This window comes from Pelobates fuscus, chromosome 10 (genome assembly GCF_036172605.1).
Source record: "Pelobates fuscus isolate aPelFus1 chromosome 10, aPelFus1.pri, whole genome shotgun sequence".
NCBI classification, from domain to species: Eukaryota; Metazoa; Chordata; class Amphibia; order Anura; family Pelobatidae; genus Pelobates; species Pelobates fuscus.
The window spans coordinates 25,196,145-25,214,002 of NC_086326.1; the positions used below are offsets into that span (position 1 = coordinate 25,196,145).

Genomic DNA, 17,858 nt, shown 5'->3' on the forward strand with positions numbered 1-17,858 from the left:
AGATATTCACTAAACTGGGAGTCAAGGAAAATTGACAATGGAATTGCAAATTCAAAGCTGGAATAGCCAAAATGGAGAGAGTTGGAGAACGTTTCTAATAAGTAATTTTGGCATTGGGTTTTTATTTTCTCTAAACTATGGCCAGCAAGCCCCAGGTCAATAACAGAGACTGCGAGAGATACATATCGGGCTTACAAGTCGGTCAAAATTCTAAGTGCCTTTTGTAAGAAACGTAAGTGACATCCTGGTGTTCTCATTAAGAAGAGTCATTCACAAGGAACCATCTGTCTGTTTGAAACCACCACAACACTACCATCTCATCCACCTAGTGAATACAACGTCATTTGTATGCAAGCGGAATAAAGCAGCTTAGCATTTTGATTTTTTTTTTTTTGAGGGCACGAGGTTATCGGTAGGTCAGTTAGCATTCCATTACTTCATATCACCAACCCCCCTCTCCTGAGCCAAGAACACAAAATAAAAGACATGAAGCAGTGCTTTGTCAAATTTTACAAATAATCTTTTTTATTTTATTTATTTTTTTGCTAACTTGGAGATTCAGAATTTTTAGAAGATCATAATGCCCATAGCATTTCTGCTCAGTTGGAATAGGAAGTCATTTTAAAATCAAGAGAAATAGTAATTTTGTATTTTCTGTCTGCATTCTAGCGGACTTGATTGCTTAATCTAGACTGTGTGCATAACTTGAGTTTTTCTGCCATTTTGAAGCCCTTACCTTTGGCCAAATCTATTCAATCATATCACAGAGTGTTCCTTTACTGGCTCAATTTGATAGATTATCATTATTTTATTATTACTGAAAATAATCTATCCTGAATCAATCCTCTATACATTCCTTAAAGTAAAGCTGTCTTAATTGTGTTTTCATTTGAAAAAAAAAAAAAGCTTGCAAGTAGTGTAGCCTCTGAGTTTATTACTTTGTTATACATACATATAAGTAAATATCTTAGATCACGGTTTGTCATTGCTTTCTCTTGCTCCTTGGGGGTGTCAGAAGCACCACTTGTGCACTTGTAAGATAAAAGGAGATTACTGAGCGCTAGTGATGTTTTGTAAAAGTGATCAACATCTTAAAAATGTGCTCTGTACTGAATTCGGCCGACAAAATTCCATGTCGTTTTGGTAAAAACTTGTAATTGTAAAAGTGGTTGTACCCACCGAGCAAGGAATGCCCGGAAGATTCACTGAAAATAATCATTTACGTATATTTATGAATTTCAAAATAATGCACACAGATAGTGTAATACATGCAAGCTTTGAGTCGAAATAACAATACAAAAATGATGCGTTCCTTTAAGGAATGTGTAGATGGGCATTTTGTTACAGAAAAATGAAAGAAACTCTTCTGTACAGAAGAATAAACAGTATCATTTATCAATTGGTAAATTTGACCTGACCTATTAGCTTCTTGGTGCTGTTATAGGATTAGCGGATACTTAATCAGAAACAGAATATATAGCTATAACTTTCAGCCTTCCCACCCCCTAGCGCCGTTATTGGCGCTACCCTCCCTCAGCTTGCAATTCTGCATTCTAAGTATTAGAACAGCAAAAAAAAAAAGTTACCTGCAAACTATTCCAAATCCCTTAGTAGATTTAAATAACTGGAGGTTTTAGTATCACACTAAAGTGCATTAAAGTGTAAGCTCATATTCCACGGTATGATAAAACTCTTGTCTTGTGTTGTAGGACTCACTTAAGAGGTTTACCTTGACATGGCAGATGCGTTTACACTTTAATGGCATTTGAAGCGATATTAAAACTTCTAATTATTTAAATGTGCATAGGGATTTGGGATAGTGCACAGCTAACTTTATTTTTTATTTTTTTTGACAATCTTTATTTTGCGTTTAAAAAAAACCAAAAAAAACAGGAAATTACAGAAAGAAGAGCACAATATCTTTGAGTTAGTGTCACGATTCCAGGGTACAGTCAAGAACCACAGAAAAATCACATCGATAATACAGTGCTATTTATAAAACAACTGTGAAATACAGCCCATCAGACTTCTGTGTCTCCTACTATTCTCATTGTTTGTTTTGACATTCTTCTGTTATCTGTTGTTGTCTAGGTTAGATGGGGATATAGGGGAGAGTAGGAGAAGGGGGGAAGTCAGGGGTATGAGAGTCACCTTGGCTATAGCGAACATCGGGGGGCACAGGATCAGTACGTTAATTTCTGTCCCTCTTTTATCTCCCAGCGATAATCTAAATTATAACGGCATGAATTAAGTCCGCTTGCTTATCGCCCTTTTTCACGGTAGTGTTGGACGTACTTGTCGTACTTTGTGGTTCTCGTCAACGTTAGAGACGGTCGACCGCTATTGTTTGGTAACTACGCCTCTCAGGTGTGTCTACCTGGTGATGGGTTGTCAGTGTGTGGGTTAGACAGGTAGGAGTGCCTGTGTGGCTGGTCCTACTGCAATGTCCCGAATATGTGTAGGTATAAGTCTGTGGACATCTAAGGTGACTTAGGCGCATGCTGTATTTTAGTCTGATTATGTAGGTCTTAGTCTGTCGGCCTCTCCATAGGCTGCGTGGGCTGTAGCGTCTGTGCGTTGATCCGTCATGGCATGCATGTCTTGGTTCATATCGAAGAGTGTGATAGTCTGGTCCAGCAATGGTTCGGGTGGGTGGGGAGCGGGGGAGGGGGAGAGGGAAAGGGTGTAGGGAGGGCGAGAGAGAGGGAGGGGATGTGTGTATCTTAATAGGAAGAGGTGTGTGTGTGGAGGAGACGGAGGGGGGGGAGGGAAAAGGAGGGGTAAGTTAAGGATGCCCTTGTTTTAGGGTACAGTTCTGTCCGCAGCAATGTACAAGAGCCAGGGGGTCCATGTCAGATTACATTTTTCTGTGTGGCCCTGGAGGGATGCCGTCATGCTTTCCATGGTATGAATTTCTCCTACTCTATCCACCCACTGCTGGAAGGTGGGGGCCGCCGTCTGTTTCCACAGTGTGGGTATCAGGGACTTTGCAGCCGTCAACAGGTGTTTCGTCAATGATTTCTAATAGGTCTTTAGCATCATGCTCGTGTGGTGTAGTAACATGGGGAGGGGCTGGAGCGGGAGTTCCGGGTCCGATATCTCGCGAATTTTGGCGTGTACCATTTCCCAGAAGGGGGCGATGGATGAGCATGTCCACCAGACATGGAGCATAGTGCCTCTCTCTTCCCCGCACCGCCAACATGTATCCTCTACATCTGGGTTCATGCGGTGTAGCACGTCAGGTGTTCTATACCAGGTAGTTAACAGCTTGTAGCTCATTTCCTGAAATTTTGAGCTAATAGAGCTTTTGTGTGTAAGTAAAAATATCTTTTCCCAGTCCTGGGTTGTCAGGGATTCCCCGGTTTCTCTTTCCCATCTGGCGATAAACTTCGGAGGTGGTTCATTTCCCCCACCTATAAGCATAGTGTACAGGGTCGAAATCCCCCGTTCCATGTGCCTCCTACTTGCGCAGAGTGCTTCAAAGTGTGTGAGATCGTGGTGGAATTGTTGCTTGGCTACCGTGGCTGAGTAGAACGACCCGACCTGCATGTATTGGAACCGGTCAAGGACCGTGGGGATTGTGTCAGGGAGCAGTTCTGTCAGGGTCTTGAGGGTGCCATTTTTGCACCATTGGCGCATGTATATCCAGTCTGATCTTGTGAAATTTTTTAGGTCGCCTGGCATCAGTTCTCCCCCAACATCTGGGTTACAGGAGATGGGCGTTAGTGGGCTGGTGTGGGTAGTCAACTGCTGCGGATAGCGAAGAGCGCACCATAGTTTCACGGTTGCATCAATCAGGGGGTTCCCTGTATGGAGGGCGGTGTGTGAGATTCCCGATCTCCATAGTTGCGCTGGGATTTTCCCCTCTGCCTGTGCAATCTCGGCTCGTACCCATAGTTTGTCTGTCGATTGGGTGTGCCAGTCCACAACCCGCAGCAGGTGCGTTGCTCTGTAATATCCCGTGATCGATGGGAGTCCGGCTCCTCCTCTGTGTTTGGGTTGCTCCAGTCGGTATTTACTGATTCGTGGTGTTCCCCCCTTCCACACCAATCTCCGAATCGCCGTGGATATAGTGTGGAAGAAGTCTCGTGGTAGGGATATCGGGAGCGTCTGAAAGAGATATAGAAGACGCGGTAGGATGTTCATCTTTATCGCGTTTATGCGTCCAAACCACGAGATGTAGAGGTCTGTCCACCGATGCATATCGGCCTGGATGGTGGTCAGGATAGGCACAAAGTTTGCCTGGTAGAGGTGTGCAAGCTTTTTAGTCAACCAGATACCGAGGTATTTCAGTTTAGCCTCGCACCATTTGAACTTGAATTGGGATCGAAGGTGCCTCGCAGATTCGGCAGGGACCGAGATGTTAATGGCCTCTGACTTCTCTGTGTTGAGTTTCAAGTTCGAGACCCTCCCAAACTCTAGGAGGAGCCCCAACAGGTTTGGCACGGAGATCAGCGGCCGTTCAAGGAAGAAGAGCATATCGTCGGCATATGCCGCAACCCTGTGCTCCGTTCTCCCGATTGTATGTCCCACGATTCCACCGTTAGCTCTGACCGCCTCCAAGAGTGGCTCCAAAGAGAGGGCGAACAGAAGGGGGGACAAGGGGCATCCCTGCCTCATGCCATTCCGTATGGGAAACGGGTCTGAGAGGGCGCCATTGACACGGATTTGCGCCGTCGGATTGGTGTACAATGCTGCTATCCAGGTCCTTATATTGGGACCGAAGCCCATGTGTTGTAGTGTGGCTGCGAGGTACGCCCAATCCACTCGGTCAAAGGCCTTTTCCACATCTGTGGAGAGGAGGATTAGTCCCTCTCCTCGCTTTCCGGCCGAGTGGATGATGTTAAGCGCCCGGATAGTATTGTCCCGGGCTTCCCTGCCCGGGACAAAACCCACCTGGTCTGGGTGCACCAGGTCAGGGAGAACCCCGGCCAGTCGGAGTGCCATGGCTTTCGCAAATAGTTTCAAGTCAGCATTTAGGAGGGAGATGGGGCGGTAACTTGCACAGCATGCTGGGTCTTTCCCTTCTTTCGGCAAGACTGTTACCACGGCACGGATCGAGTCGGTCGGAAAATTACGGCCCTCAAGGATCGAATTTAGGCCCGTCAGTAGGTGTGGCAGTAGTATGTCTTTAAAAGTGCGAAGGTAACTTGCGGGGAGGCCGTCCGGTCCCGGCGCTCTGTTGGATTTGGTCAGCTTGAGCGCCGCGTATAATTCCTCGGGAGAGGCTGTTCCATGACTGCGGCTTGCTCTGGGGTAATTTTCCGGGAGACATGTCTGGAGAGATATTCTGTCAGGTCGCGGCCGTGTCTTGCTGGGTCATGGGTGCTAGACGAATCAGCCAGGTCGTAGAGGTCCGTGTAATAGTTCCTGAACGCCTGCATAATCTCCGCCGGGAGTCGCGTTTCTTTCCGGTCTTGTGTATTGATTTTATGTATGTGGTTTTGCCTCTGCCTCTGTTGCAGGTTTCTGGCTAACATTCTACCGCATTTGTTGGAGTACTCGTAAAAATAGCGGTTAGACCTGCGGATCACGTTGAGCAGTTTCTGGGAGAGTACTGCCTTGAGTTGTCTTCTGGCATCCGTCAGTTGCAGGTATATGTCTTCTGTCAGTTCCTGTTTATGTAAGTCTTCCAGGTCTACTATCCGCTGGACTAGGTCCAGGACTAGTCTGGAGCTCTCTCGTTTACGTTGTGTGCAAAGGCTGATGTAGTGCCCTCTAATTACGCATTTATGCGCCTCCCAGGTGATCAGCGGTGGGACCTCGGGGGAGGAATTATCCTCAAAGTAGTGAGTGAGCGCTTGTGAGGTCAGAGTCGTGCATTCCGCGTCTGTTAGTACGCTATCGTTCGTTAAGTCTCCATTGGCGTTCTTTCGGCTTGAAGAGGGGCGATTTGAGTTGTATGGACACGGGGGCATGGTCGGAGTCTCCGTGGATCCCTATATCCGCGGACATGAGCAGATGTAGGTATTCCTGCGCCACGAAGATGTAGTCTATCCTGCTATACTGGTTATGGGGGGCTGAATAGCAGGTGTAATCCCTCCCGTCAGGGTGGGCCGCTCGCCAGCAGTCGACCAGGCCAAGTCTATTCAGGGCGTGTTTGGTCCTGCGCACACAGTGGTCTGGTATGGCGCTGGACCCCCGAGACGTATCCACCCGAGGGTCTAGGGGGAGATTTATGTCCCCCGCCAATATCAGGAGCCCCTCTCTAACTAACTTTATTTTTTGCTCTAATACTTCGAATAAAGAGTAGAGAACGCTGAATTGCAAGCTGAAGGAAAGTAGCGTCAGTACCGGGTGTGGGGAGGCTGAAAAGCATCGATATATATTCTGTTTCTGATTGATTAAGCTTAAGGTAATGCTGTAACAGTTTTTGCTCTATGTACTTTGGCTGATGAATACTATAGCACGTGCTGCTGCCCAAGAGCTGTGGGAGTTAGAGTGCATGAGTTGTACAGCACTACGGAATCTGATGGCGCTATATAAATAATAAAATAATAATAATAATAATGAGCAATTCATTTTCTTACTTTTTACTCCATATTTGGACAGAAACGTTTATGTAATAGGTTGTGGAATGGCAATATTCCCTTTAAGCTCTCTCCATTAAAGGGACTCTCCAGGCAGAGTAGTTTACTCACCTGGATCCAGCGCCGGGAGCCTCGTGAAGCCGCGCCCCCTATTTCGTCAAAATGACGAAATAGGCGGGCGCGAGCAGGGAGCAATCAGACGCTTCAATTTGGAAGCGTCATTGCTCCCTTGTGCGCATGCGCGGCTTCGACACACATGCGCACATACTTCAGAGGGCGGCATTCATGCCGCCCTCTGAAGTCCTGAGCACACTACCGCGCATGTGCGCGGTCGCGAGCTGAGCTGACTGACAGCTCAGCTCGTGGTCTTTGCCCGCCCCCTCTCCTCTCTGACAGGCTGGAGAGAGAAGGCGCGCACACAGTGCCTTCTCTTTCTTGCACACGTCAGACGTATTTTAATACGTCTGACGTGTACAGGGCCTTTTTAGGGCCCTACATGATGGGAAGTCCCTCTGGTGGCCATCTGAGTGACGGCCACTGGAGGTATTCCTATCAATCAATGTAAACACTGTATTTTCTCTGAAAATACAGTGTTTACATCAGATTGCCTGCAGGGAGCTATAGATCTCACCTGAACAAATACATTAAGCTGTAGTTGTTCAGGTGACTATAGTGTCCCTTTAAGTCATTTGTGTTAACGATCAATGTATTGAGAAGCTTTGTTAATGTATTAAAAAAAAACAAAAAAAATAAAACACACACATACAATAGGCACTTCGTTATTTGATTGTCCTGGCATTATGCAACAGAACATTAAGAATGATATTAAAGGGACACTCCACTGCCCAAACATAAAATCACTGTTAAGTAAATATACCCAAATGAACACACGCATGCATTTAATTATGGATTTTTATTTTTGCTATTGGGGGTTTATCTAAAAACTGCTTTGAAAAGTTGCAGATCTCGCCAGCAGTCTTTGCAAGTCCTCTCCTCCTTCCCCAGCCCAGACTTTCTGTGGCTGTCCATTGCAGCTCAAGGAGAGGTCTTTGCAAGACAGGTGCTCTGAACAATCGTCTGCCTCTTGAGTTTATCTGAGCTGCTAAGCAACTAGAAAGTAACACGACCTATTTACTTTTTGTAATAATTTAAAAACTCTTTACACGCAGAGCACTTCAGCAAACTGAGGTGCTTTAGGGGTCTGCAGTGTCCATTTAAGACCCAACGGTTCTTATTTCCCAATATAAATTGCAGCTATAGACTGAAATATTGCCATGATTAAAACACACTCATGGACATAATTGGACATCATTTCAATTGTGCCTGAAATGCTGTTTTGACCCAAAATTGGAGAAAAACAAATGTTACGTTATAAGTTTCCTACATTTTCTAAAATATTGATTATGATCTCCAGCGCATAATATGATACAAAGTCTAATTAGATCATACAATATGGAAGCCAACATGTTCACAGGTTTATTTTTTTCCTTTCCTACGGTTTTCACAATTTTGTCCCTCTTAGGGAAGTTAAAAAAAAAATAAAAAAGCAGCCAGGATATTTATTCTGTGTGCATCTTCCACAGGAGCAGCTTGATTTGCAAAGCTCTGCTTCTCCTTAATGTTATCCGCCGTATATCAAATCAGTCACATTTTGCTGGCTTTGCATTAGAAATTCCCATTTTCCCTCCTAAACCTGAACTTCTTAATCAATATGACAAGACTATAACATTTTTATTACAGGAAAACAGGTCTAATAAGATTTATAATGCTTAGGAAGATACCGGCCTAATCATAAGAATCCGACTTGAGAAGCACAGAGAGACTATAAACAGGAAAAAAATTGCAGTTTTGGGGCAGTTGGAATAAAACAAAAAAACGTTTGAAAGGTCAGTTACTAACATAACATGTGAACACAACTGACCTTTCAGTCTGATTTATTGAATTCCGGTGATTTGATTTCTGGTTCTTCCCATTAGTCAGATATTTTAATGCCTTAAATAAACTGGAACCTACCCTCATCAACTGTTCACCTACAACTCCCAGAAAGCACAGCCAGAGATTTTAAGTCCAGTATGTTGTCAGCAGCTAGGGGTGACTAGTTCAAAAAGCCTCTGCCATAGTGTATGCAAGAAAAATAAAATAATACAATGTATTGACTTACCAAGACTGTATAGATGTGAAGACAACGGTATACCGGGGAGAAGTCAACCAAGTCCTGGACACTTAGGACCTTGCAAAAAAACACAGAGGTGTAAACCGAAATTCAGGATCCACGGTCAATTATCAATGATTAACACTTGCATTGTGCACTCAATACAAGCATAAACTCATATTACATTGAGGCATACGTGGACTGGCATCACACTGACTGTTCTCCACAAATATTTATTGTAGAGGTTCTGGTCGAAGACATTATCATATGAGGAAGGCCCAGTTAACTTCCTGCAATAACGTACAGTTAACACCAGCAGAAAAGGCTTATCGAGTGCAAGCAATTACAAAAAGAAAAACTGGCAGCTGGCAAAAGCATGCAATGTGTGCTGGCATTGGATAACCAATGGTGGCATGGTTTCGATGTGGGCAATATCAGAATGAGCGGATGTGCTTGCGTGAGTGTAGTGTCATGGCATTTTTAGGTGGAGGCTGGTGAGAAATTATTATTTTAAATGTTGATAATGGGTCCAAAGTATTATGGGGTCTACCCAATGTATGAGGTCCTCACTGTAAGCCCAGCTCTCCTCACTAAGACTGAAAAAAAACCTTGTTTCCCCAACATAAAAAAAGCTATTTTCTCCATCAAAGCATCTACTTTACCATAAATTGTTGACTAAACTGGGCATTTCCAATGATGAGTTCAACCATCCTGATTATATGACATTTCATAAATTGTGATACATTCCATTACAGAGAACAGATGGCTACAGAACGTGGCTGTGATGGGCTTATGCAAAGGGGGGCATGATGACAGCCTTCACTATGTAATAAACATTACTACAGAATGATACTTATCTTCCTGTCCGCCTGCACCTCCCACACCTCATCCCTCTGTCAGTCCCTATATTGGCTTCCCGTAACAAATAGGGCTCAATTTAAAATTCTGGTTCTTGCTTTCAAACCTCTACATACGTGCTACTCCCACCTATCTATCCTCCCTAATACACAAGTATGTCTTGTCAAGGCCATTACACTCTGCCAAAGACCTGTGTCTATCCACTGTTCGCACTCCCACCTCTGATGCTCGCCTTCAAAACTTCTCTAGAGCTGCACCGCTCCTGTGGAACTCCCGTGAATACTATTGTACCAATTTACTTTCCTAATACTATCCTTACTTTTTGTGTCACTACCCAAAAGGTAAGAATACCCTCTAGCATGTAAGCTCATTGAGCAGGGCCCTCAACCCTTCTGTTCCTGTGTGTCCAACTTGTCTGGTTACAATTACAAGTTTGTTAGTCCACCCATTGTAAAGTGCTGCTGAATTTGTTATCACTATATAAAAATAATAATATTAATAATAATAATAAAGAAAATGCAATACTTCATCCTCCCAGTCTCCATCTTCTAGACTCTGACATTTTGATTTCAGTCGGTTTTCCCCTTCAGAAATGTGTCCGTTGAGAATATACATGGGTTTTTTATAGCTGACGTTGATTTGCTTTTGTATTGAAGTATGAAATGTTTTCTGCTGCTGTGCCTGCGTTTGGTTAAAAAAAACAGAAAAAAAATTACAATGTTAAGATCACAGGTAAACATATATGGAGGTACACATACAGACATTGCCAACATGGTGGATAGGGGCAGACTGGCAACGATAGAGGAGTGATAATACAATTTGTAATCCTCTTAATTAGGGGGACAGCTTTCTAAGATCTCCAAGGTTGGGTAGTCATAAAATAACGACAATAACCTTTGACATGGGTTATAAAGGAAAAGTCACTTCTCTGAAAATATTCCATATGACATACCCCATGGTGTCTACATTCACAAATGGTAGGCATTTGGAGGGTCATTTTAGCAGTCAAACTGCTTTAGTGCCCAAAGATTAAAAACAATGTCATGTTTTGTACAGGAGTATGAAATAAACATATAAAAAAAAACACGCATGTTATCTGTACTACACCTGTACAAAATAATACGGCAGTTTTAATAAGTTATTTAGCAGGAATTGACAGTTAAAATGTATCAAAATACCCTTCAGTAAATAACCTGTGATGTTCATTTTATGTAAGTATATACATTTGTGTGGCAATTGTTTTTTTCTGTGAGGTCTATTATTACTCATATTACTTATAAGGAAACATACCAAATTATAAAATCACATGAAAATTGTATTTTGCTCCTAGTATTTTTTTGACCTGTAAATACCGAAAAGAAACTGGAATCCTAAACATATGATGTGCTCCGTAAATCAGAACAAATTAATTAATTTATTTTGAATTATTTTTCTTAAGCTGCACTAATTATGCACACATTATAATTGCCAAAACTGTGGGTATATACAGTGTTTTTTTTTTATTTTTATAATTCTGAAATTAAGGTGACATATCACGTGAAAATAACTAATTGAAATCAATTAATAACATGGGCAAATATTTTTATTATATAATAAAAAATACTTGTAACCTGTATTTTTTCCCACAAAAAAAAATATTTATTGAGGAATAAAAGAAAAATATAAAATATGTATCTATAAGCATAGTACCTAGCAAGTTTAATTTAACAAAACTACTTAAAATATAAACAATAAACACAATTTACACTGCATTGTGTCCATGTCCAATCCCGTTAAGGTCATAATAAAGCACTTCTCAAAGTATGGAGTACTGGAATTGTTGGGTCACATTTTTCTAAACTCTATCCCTAAGTTTATAACTGAAGGACTTAATAAATGGACCTTTAACTCTGGAAGAGGTTCTTGTTAAGACTATCTTTATGACTGAACCAGTTTTATAGCAGAATCTTTTCCCCTGCAGCAAGTCATCTACCTATTCCATTTGAAATAATCAACAATCAATAATCTTTATCTCTTCTTATCAAATCGATATATTCTGATGAATAGGTAAGAGTGCAGGGCTGTCCCCATGTTTATATAACCAAGGGAATGAGATACTGACTATCCTTAAGGCGCCGCCAATGGTCTAGGGCAGGGCTTCCCAAACTTCTATGGGCCAAGACCCACTTTTCAAAACGGTAATTTTTCGAGACCCACTTGCTTTTAATGCGTATTTTAAAAAGTGAACACCATGGCAATCAGCTTCAGAGGCAAACAATTGGCACACCGTGGCCAACCGCTTTAGATGCATACAATTGGCAAACTATAGCAATCCGCTTTAGATGCATACAATTGGCACACCGTGGAAATCCACTTAAGATGCATACAATTGGCACACCATGGCAATCCGCTTTAGATGCATAAACTTGGCATATCATGGCAATCACTTTTAGATGCATAAACTTGGCACATCATGGCAATCAGCTTCAGAAGCACGTTGATTATCCTAGTGGTGGAACTAATGTAGAGAGGACCCTGGTGCAAGTATGTTTTCTGGGCCCCCATCTAGTGAAAGTGTGTCCAAAAGGTAGAGAAGGGGTTACATTGGGGTGGGGGGGCAGGCAGAGAAGGGGTTACATTGGGGTGGGGAGGGTAGGCAGAGAAGGGGTTACATTGAGGTGGGGGGGGGCAGGCAGAGAAGGGGTTACATTGGGGTGGGGGGGGGGCAATGTTTGGGCTCTGTGCCCTACCTTCATTAGACATCCCTGGTGGTCCAGTGTCTCCCTGGTGGTCCGGTGGTTTAACTCTTCGGTCTGAGCTCCGCCGGGTGCAGAGCTGCAGACAGTGTAATAAAAGTTTCACAAGCTCCCAGAGTGTTGCCATGGTAATGCTCTGGGAGCTCGCGAGGCTTCTATCACACGGTCTGCAGCTCTGCACCCGGCGGAGCTGCAGACCGGAGCTGCTGGGCAGACTGATTGGAGGGAGCCCGGCGGCATACAGGACAAGCCGCCGGGCTCCCTCCTGGTGTCAGTCTGCCTGCCCGAGTCCCCGGTGGCCCTAGATGTGTGGGTCAGCGCGACCCACAGGGAATCGCCCTAAGACCCACCAGTGGGTCGCGACCCACGCTTTGGGAACCGCTGGTCTAGGGCAAGGGAGCCAAAAAGGTAGATCCCAAGATGTTTTAAAACTACAACTTCCATGATACTTTGCCATACTAAAGCATTCTAAAGACATGCAAAGCATCATGGGAGTTGTATTTCTACAACATCTGGGTACTTTTAGCGACTAATATTTACTGGTGAGGAATTGGGCTCTATCTTAGGCATTCTATTAAAGGACTTTCTACAACAAATTACATTTAATGCCACCTATGAAAAAAAAAAAAAAGACCATAACCATTCTGAAAAAACTAATATCTGACTCAAAGCCTGGGAGATGTGGACCCGGTTTCCTATTCTTGCTGGGCGACCTGGCCCAGGTGTGTTTTTAAATTATGTAAATATATCTTCTTCCACTGGTCATTTATATGGATACATGACATAACTGTGAATCTGAATGCTGGGGTTGCCATCTAACATTGAGGATTAACCATCAATTACTGAAAACCCTATTTATTTGTGTCATATCTTTGTATCATTATGTATTGTGTTTGATTGCTCATTTTAAATTGCCCACAAAGTTACTAATTCTCTTGGGTTACATTACATCCTATGTGTAGATTTTTGTGTCTGTGCAAATAGAAAATCGAAATAAACATTTAAATGGAACAAAAAAAAAAATGCAACAATTAGCAAGTTTAATCCATTGGGAGAAAGGTAGAGATATAAAAATATAGTATATTATATTTACTGATTTTTTTTTAAGAGTTATTACTTATAAAATGCTACAGACATTTGAGGCAGCCCTATTCGATCATATTTGTTATTTAGTTTGATTTACAAAAGAAAAATGGGCAAGATGATTTGACAATACATTAGCATGATATATACTTATATATACTTGTAAGCAAAATTATTCAACTCCCTTTGTAAATCAGGTTTATTGTCAACATTTACAGACTTTCATCTGTGAACAAATGAAATAAGAGCAATATCAATTGCGCAACACAATGAATGCTTCAAGTGGTTTCCCCAACTTCAACAGAAAATGCTACTTTTAATGACTTCTCCAGTCTCAAAATTATTCAACCACCTGAATAGAATACATCACAACAGCACAAATATGCAAACAGTTGTTTTCTCAAGCACACCTGATGAACTGGAAAACTTGAGATACCTGAACTGGCTAGAGGTTTGTTGAGTGTCATGTTTGACACTCAACAAACCCCAAGAAATATGGCAAAGTCAAAAGAATGTTCCACAGAGTTAAGAGAAGAGATCAATGCCCTTCACAAATAAGGAGCAGGATACAAAAAGATAGCGAATGCAGTGAATGTTCCTAGAGACACAATTGGAAACATAGTTTAAAAGTTCAAAGTTGAAGGAACAGTGCAGATAAAGGAAGCTATTAATGGCTGCAACCAGATTTCTGAGAAGGCAGGTTGTGAAAAACTCTCGACTTACTGCAAAAGACCTGCAGTAAGACTTAGTAGCAACAGGCTCTGAGGTTTCAGTAAACAGAGTAAGGCGCGTACTAAAGCTGCAGCGTGTGGAAGGCAAGATGGATTCACTGAAGTATTAGGAAATCCTAGGAGAAAACATCATGCCGTCTGTGAGGAAGCTGAGGCATCATCAGACCTTCCAACAAGACAATGATTCCCAGCATACCTCAAATTCCATCAACGCTTGGTTGCAGGAGAAGTCCTGGAAAATTCTACAGTTGCCATAAAAGTCAACTGACTTGAACCCAATAGAAAAATCTCTGGTGGGATATGAAGAAGGCTTTGGCAGCATGCAAACCCAAGAATATTACTGAACTGGATGTCATTCAGCAATGGGCTAAGATTCCTCAGGAACGCTGACAAAGGCTGGTATCTCGCTATGTATCCCATTTGCAGAAGGTCATAACAGAAAAAGGGTGCTCTACTAAGTACGAAAGATGCTTGCCATGAAGGGATTGAATCTTTTTGAGATTAGAGAAGTCATTTAAATTGCATTTTTAGTTGGATTTGGGGAAACCACTTGAAGCATTAGTTGTGTCGAGTGATTTCAATTGCTTTTGTTTGATCTGTTCATTGCAAACAGCTTAAAGTCTGTAAATGTTTACAATAAACCTGATTTAGGGTTGAATAATTTGGATTACAACTGGAGGCAGTGGCTAAAGAGCAAAATATGTTTTCTCAATTCAGAGATATTATAAGAATGTAGTCTCATTAACTTTATTGCAGTGTGATTAAATCATTAGGGACACTATACCTTATTTACAGTTTATGATATAGTAATGTGTACTTACCTGCTTCATTGCCGTCTCACCTATTTTGTCTGAATGCTTCCGTATACTTTCTAAAAAATCTTTAAGACCTGACATAGAAACCTCCTTTATCTCTTCTCGTAATTTTGGTAGATTTTCCCCCATTATCTGGCAAAAACGATATTGGGCAACTTTAGGTAGATATGTATTTTCCAGTTGATCCATTGTTTTTAGAGCGGAATAATATCTGTTAAAGGAAATCAATAATATGAATAGTGAAAGCTAAAAAAAAGGTGTTTAAAAGAAAATGAATAGTCAAATCCTATATAACACAGTATTGGTGATCACAGTTGCTTATCCCCCTCCTGATTGTTCCACTAAATGTCCTTAGTACATTGCAGCTAAGGGATTCTAGGTAAGAATATGCAACTGAAGCCAACAATGACTATATGTAATCTCTCTATTCATTCACACTATATTTCTAACGGTCCAGTAATTTAATGTGTACACAGGTTAACAATCGCTCTTATATCCCTAGAGAGTTTATTCCTAATCAGAATCCTTGCCTAAAGTGTTGTATGCTGAAACCATTTGTGAAAAAAACAGTTCTCCTTACTTGAATGGGATAACAAGTTGTTCCCAGCAATATTCAACTTCATAGAACCACCAGTAGAGTGTTTTAATGCCCTCAAATTATGCCATAAGCAAGACATTTTAGAAGAGAGAAATAGAACCTTGTGAGAGTTATTTTAAAAGTAATCTATCAATAGAAGCATGTTCCCTGGTAATACATTGGGAAAGCATCAGCCATTGCTACAGGTGGGTTCCTGAAATAGACCCCCAGGGCGCAGCTAGTCGCTTTTGGTTTCCTCTGTCAGTTCAAAGGTTCCTGTGCTTGCGTATAGCAGGTAAGATGACATAGAGAGAATAATTTATCAGATTGCATACACACTGATATAATGAACCGCCAATATACAGCACAGGTCGTAAATAATTGGTATCCAATCTACGGAGCTTATAGGGGCTAATAATACTGTTATTAAATTATGTATCAGTTAGTGGTTTTCAGCATCCTTGGTAATTTCCTTTCTAGAGGTTCTTGTAAACTTGCCTTTTTAGCCCTTTGTAAATTCTTTGTCCAGGTAAATAATGTAATATGAGATAATAGTTTCAAATATTTTTTGCTACTAACTGCAATAAGCCTACGAGAAATCCATGAAACTTTTCCAATTGATTTTGCCAATACTATGTAACAAGGTCATAGCTCCCCTCGGGCACCCAGAACCTTTGTGTTCATGTTCGATAACGCCTTGGAATTAAAAGATTCTTAAGCCTTTGGTGTGAAAGGGGTACCTAACAATACACAGTTCGCTGCTCTACCAAAGAGTTAAAGGAGGAAAGTTTAAATCCTGCTAATACATAAAACTGGCTTTCCGGTTAATGAGATCAAACTGGCGTGAATTGAGAATAAATAGCGTGGTCATTGAACATGTAAATGTGTGGGTTTTGTGTAAAGCCACAAATTAAAATGCTTTAGAAGAGTTTGTTGGTTTTTTTTTTTTGGTTTTTTTTTCGGATTCTTTCATCCAACTTCCAAAACTGCAGCTCTGCATGACATGACCTCTCGGGAGATAATTCCATAACGGCATTAAAATGATATAAATGGTTTTATTCAAATTATACAAATCAGCTTATCGGAACAGCGCTGGTTCATCTGGAAGGTCTTTGAATGCTGCTACTGAAATCAGAATTAGCATAATCCAACTAAAACTCGGTCTCCGGCCCCTTGCTAATTATATATATCTGCAGTTCAATGCCCTGCCCTTTTAACATCTGTTCTGATGGCAGCTTTGAGCCTTTTTTAATTTGTAGGTCACTCGCAGGTCAGGAATTATACTTCCAGGGTTGTGTTTGATATGTCAGGATTGATCATATATTGTTGTATCTCCACCCCACGAACAAAACAGCACGCGTTATTCGCTTTTTCCATTTCTAACACGGGTGTGAGGAAATAAACTGTTTTAGCGTAAAATGAGAAGATGGTCTCTGATATATTTTTATGTATCATTATATATAAATATGAAATGGATAAATACGTGTTCTCATGGGTTTGTGTTGTTTTTTGAGGAATTAAGTCATCATTTAAAATTTTCACACGGATAAAGAAAGAAAAAGAGTTCAGCAGAGCGGACAGACAAATAAAAAAATATCTTATAAAAGATTGTACCTTATAAAAGACAGAATGTGATTAACACAACACAACATGTAGCTATAGATATTTATCTAAATTTATGGCTACCGTGTTGTGTAAATCACATTCTGTGTTTGTTTTATAGATACACACACATATATATATATATATATATATATATATATATATATGGAACACTCTGCTATAGTATGCAGAAACCAGGAGCTAACCTATGATACTGGCTGAGTATGGTAAACGGTAGAAGACTGCAAGTATATAAAAGTGTACTATGCCTTTAAGGAATGAGAAATGTGTGCTGTGCCTTTAAAACTCACATAATATGCGTAGCAGGTCTATTAGCAAGAGAGAAAATAAAACAGAAAAAGGATCCAATAAATCGCAGAAAAAAGGGGAGAAAGAGAGATGAGAAAATAGGAGGAAAAAAGATAAAGAGAAAGATAAAAAATAAAATAGAGTATAAAATGAAAATAGGTAATGAAAATAAATAAAAAGAAATAGATGAATAGTGGATAACACAGCCGATGATATGTGCAGTGCAGATAACTCTATCCCTAATGGGATATAGGGTAGTTGATATCTGCTCCAAATATTATACTTTGTATATATCAAAGATCTGGTTCAAATTATAATAGCAATACAGTATGTGGAACTGGATGCTAAGGTGGTTCTTTAAAAAATGTATCACTAGATATAGAAAGCAATGGTACAAACTGGATGTAAATAACATAAACCAGTTTATTGGTAAAATTATAAAAGTATAAAAATATATAATAATATA

At 41.1% G+C, this 17,858-nt stretch overlaps 1 protein-coding gene across 4 annotated transcripts in view; it reads right to left on the reverse strand.

Annotated features, from left to right (window-relative positions):
- The window catches only part of EXOC6 (exocyst complex component 6), a 198,649-nt gene that overhangs the window by 104,296 nt on the left and 76,495 nt on the right, over positions 1 to 17,858 (reverse strand). For all 4 annotated transcript variants that reach the window (XM_063435125.1, XM_063435124.1, XM_063435123.1 and 1 more), the window contains exons 6-8: positions 14,911 to 15,115; positions 10,066 to 10,221; positions 8,692 to 8,760 (exon numbers count right to left, since the gene is read on the reverse strand). In XM_063435125.1, coding sequence (XP_063291195.1) covers positions 8,692 to 8,760; positions 10,066 to 10,221; positions 14,911 to 15,115 — 430 coding nt within the window. The remainder of the gene's footprint in view (positions 1 to 8,691; positions 8,761 to 10,065; positions 10,222 to 14,910; positions 15,116 to 17,858) is intronic.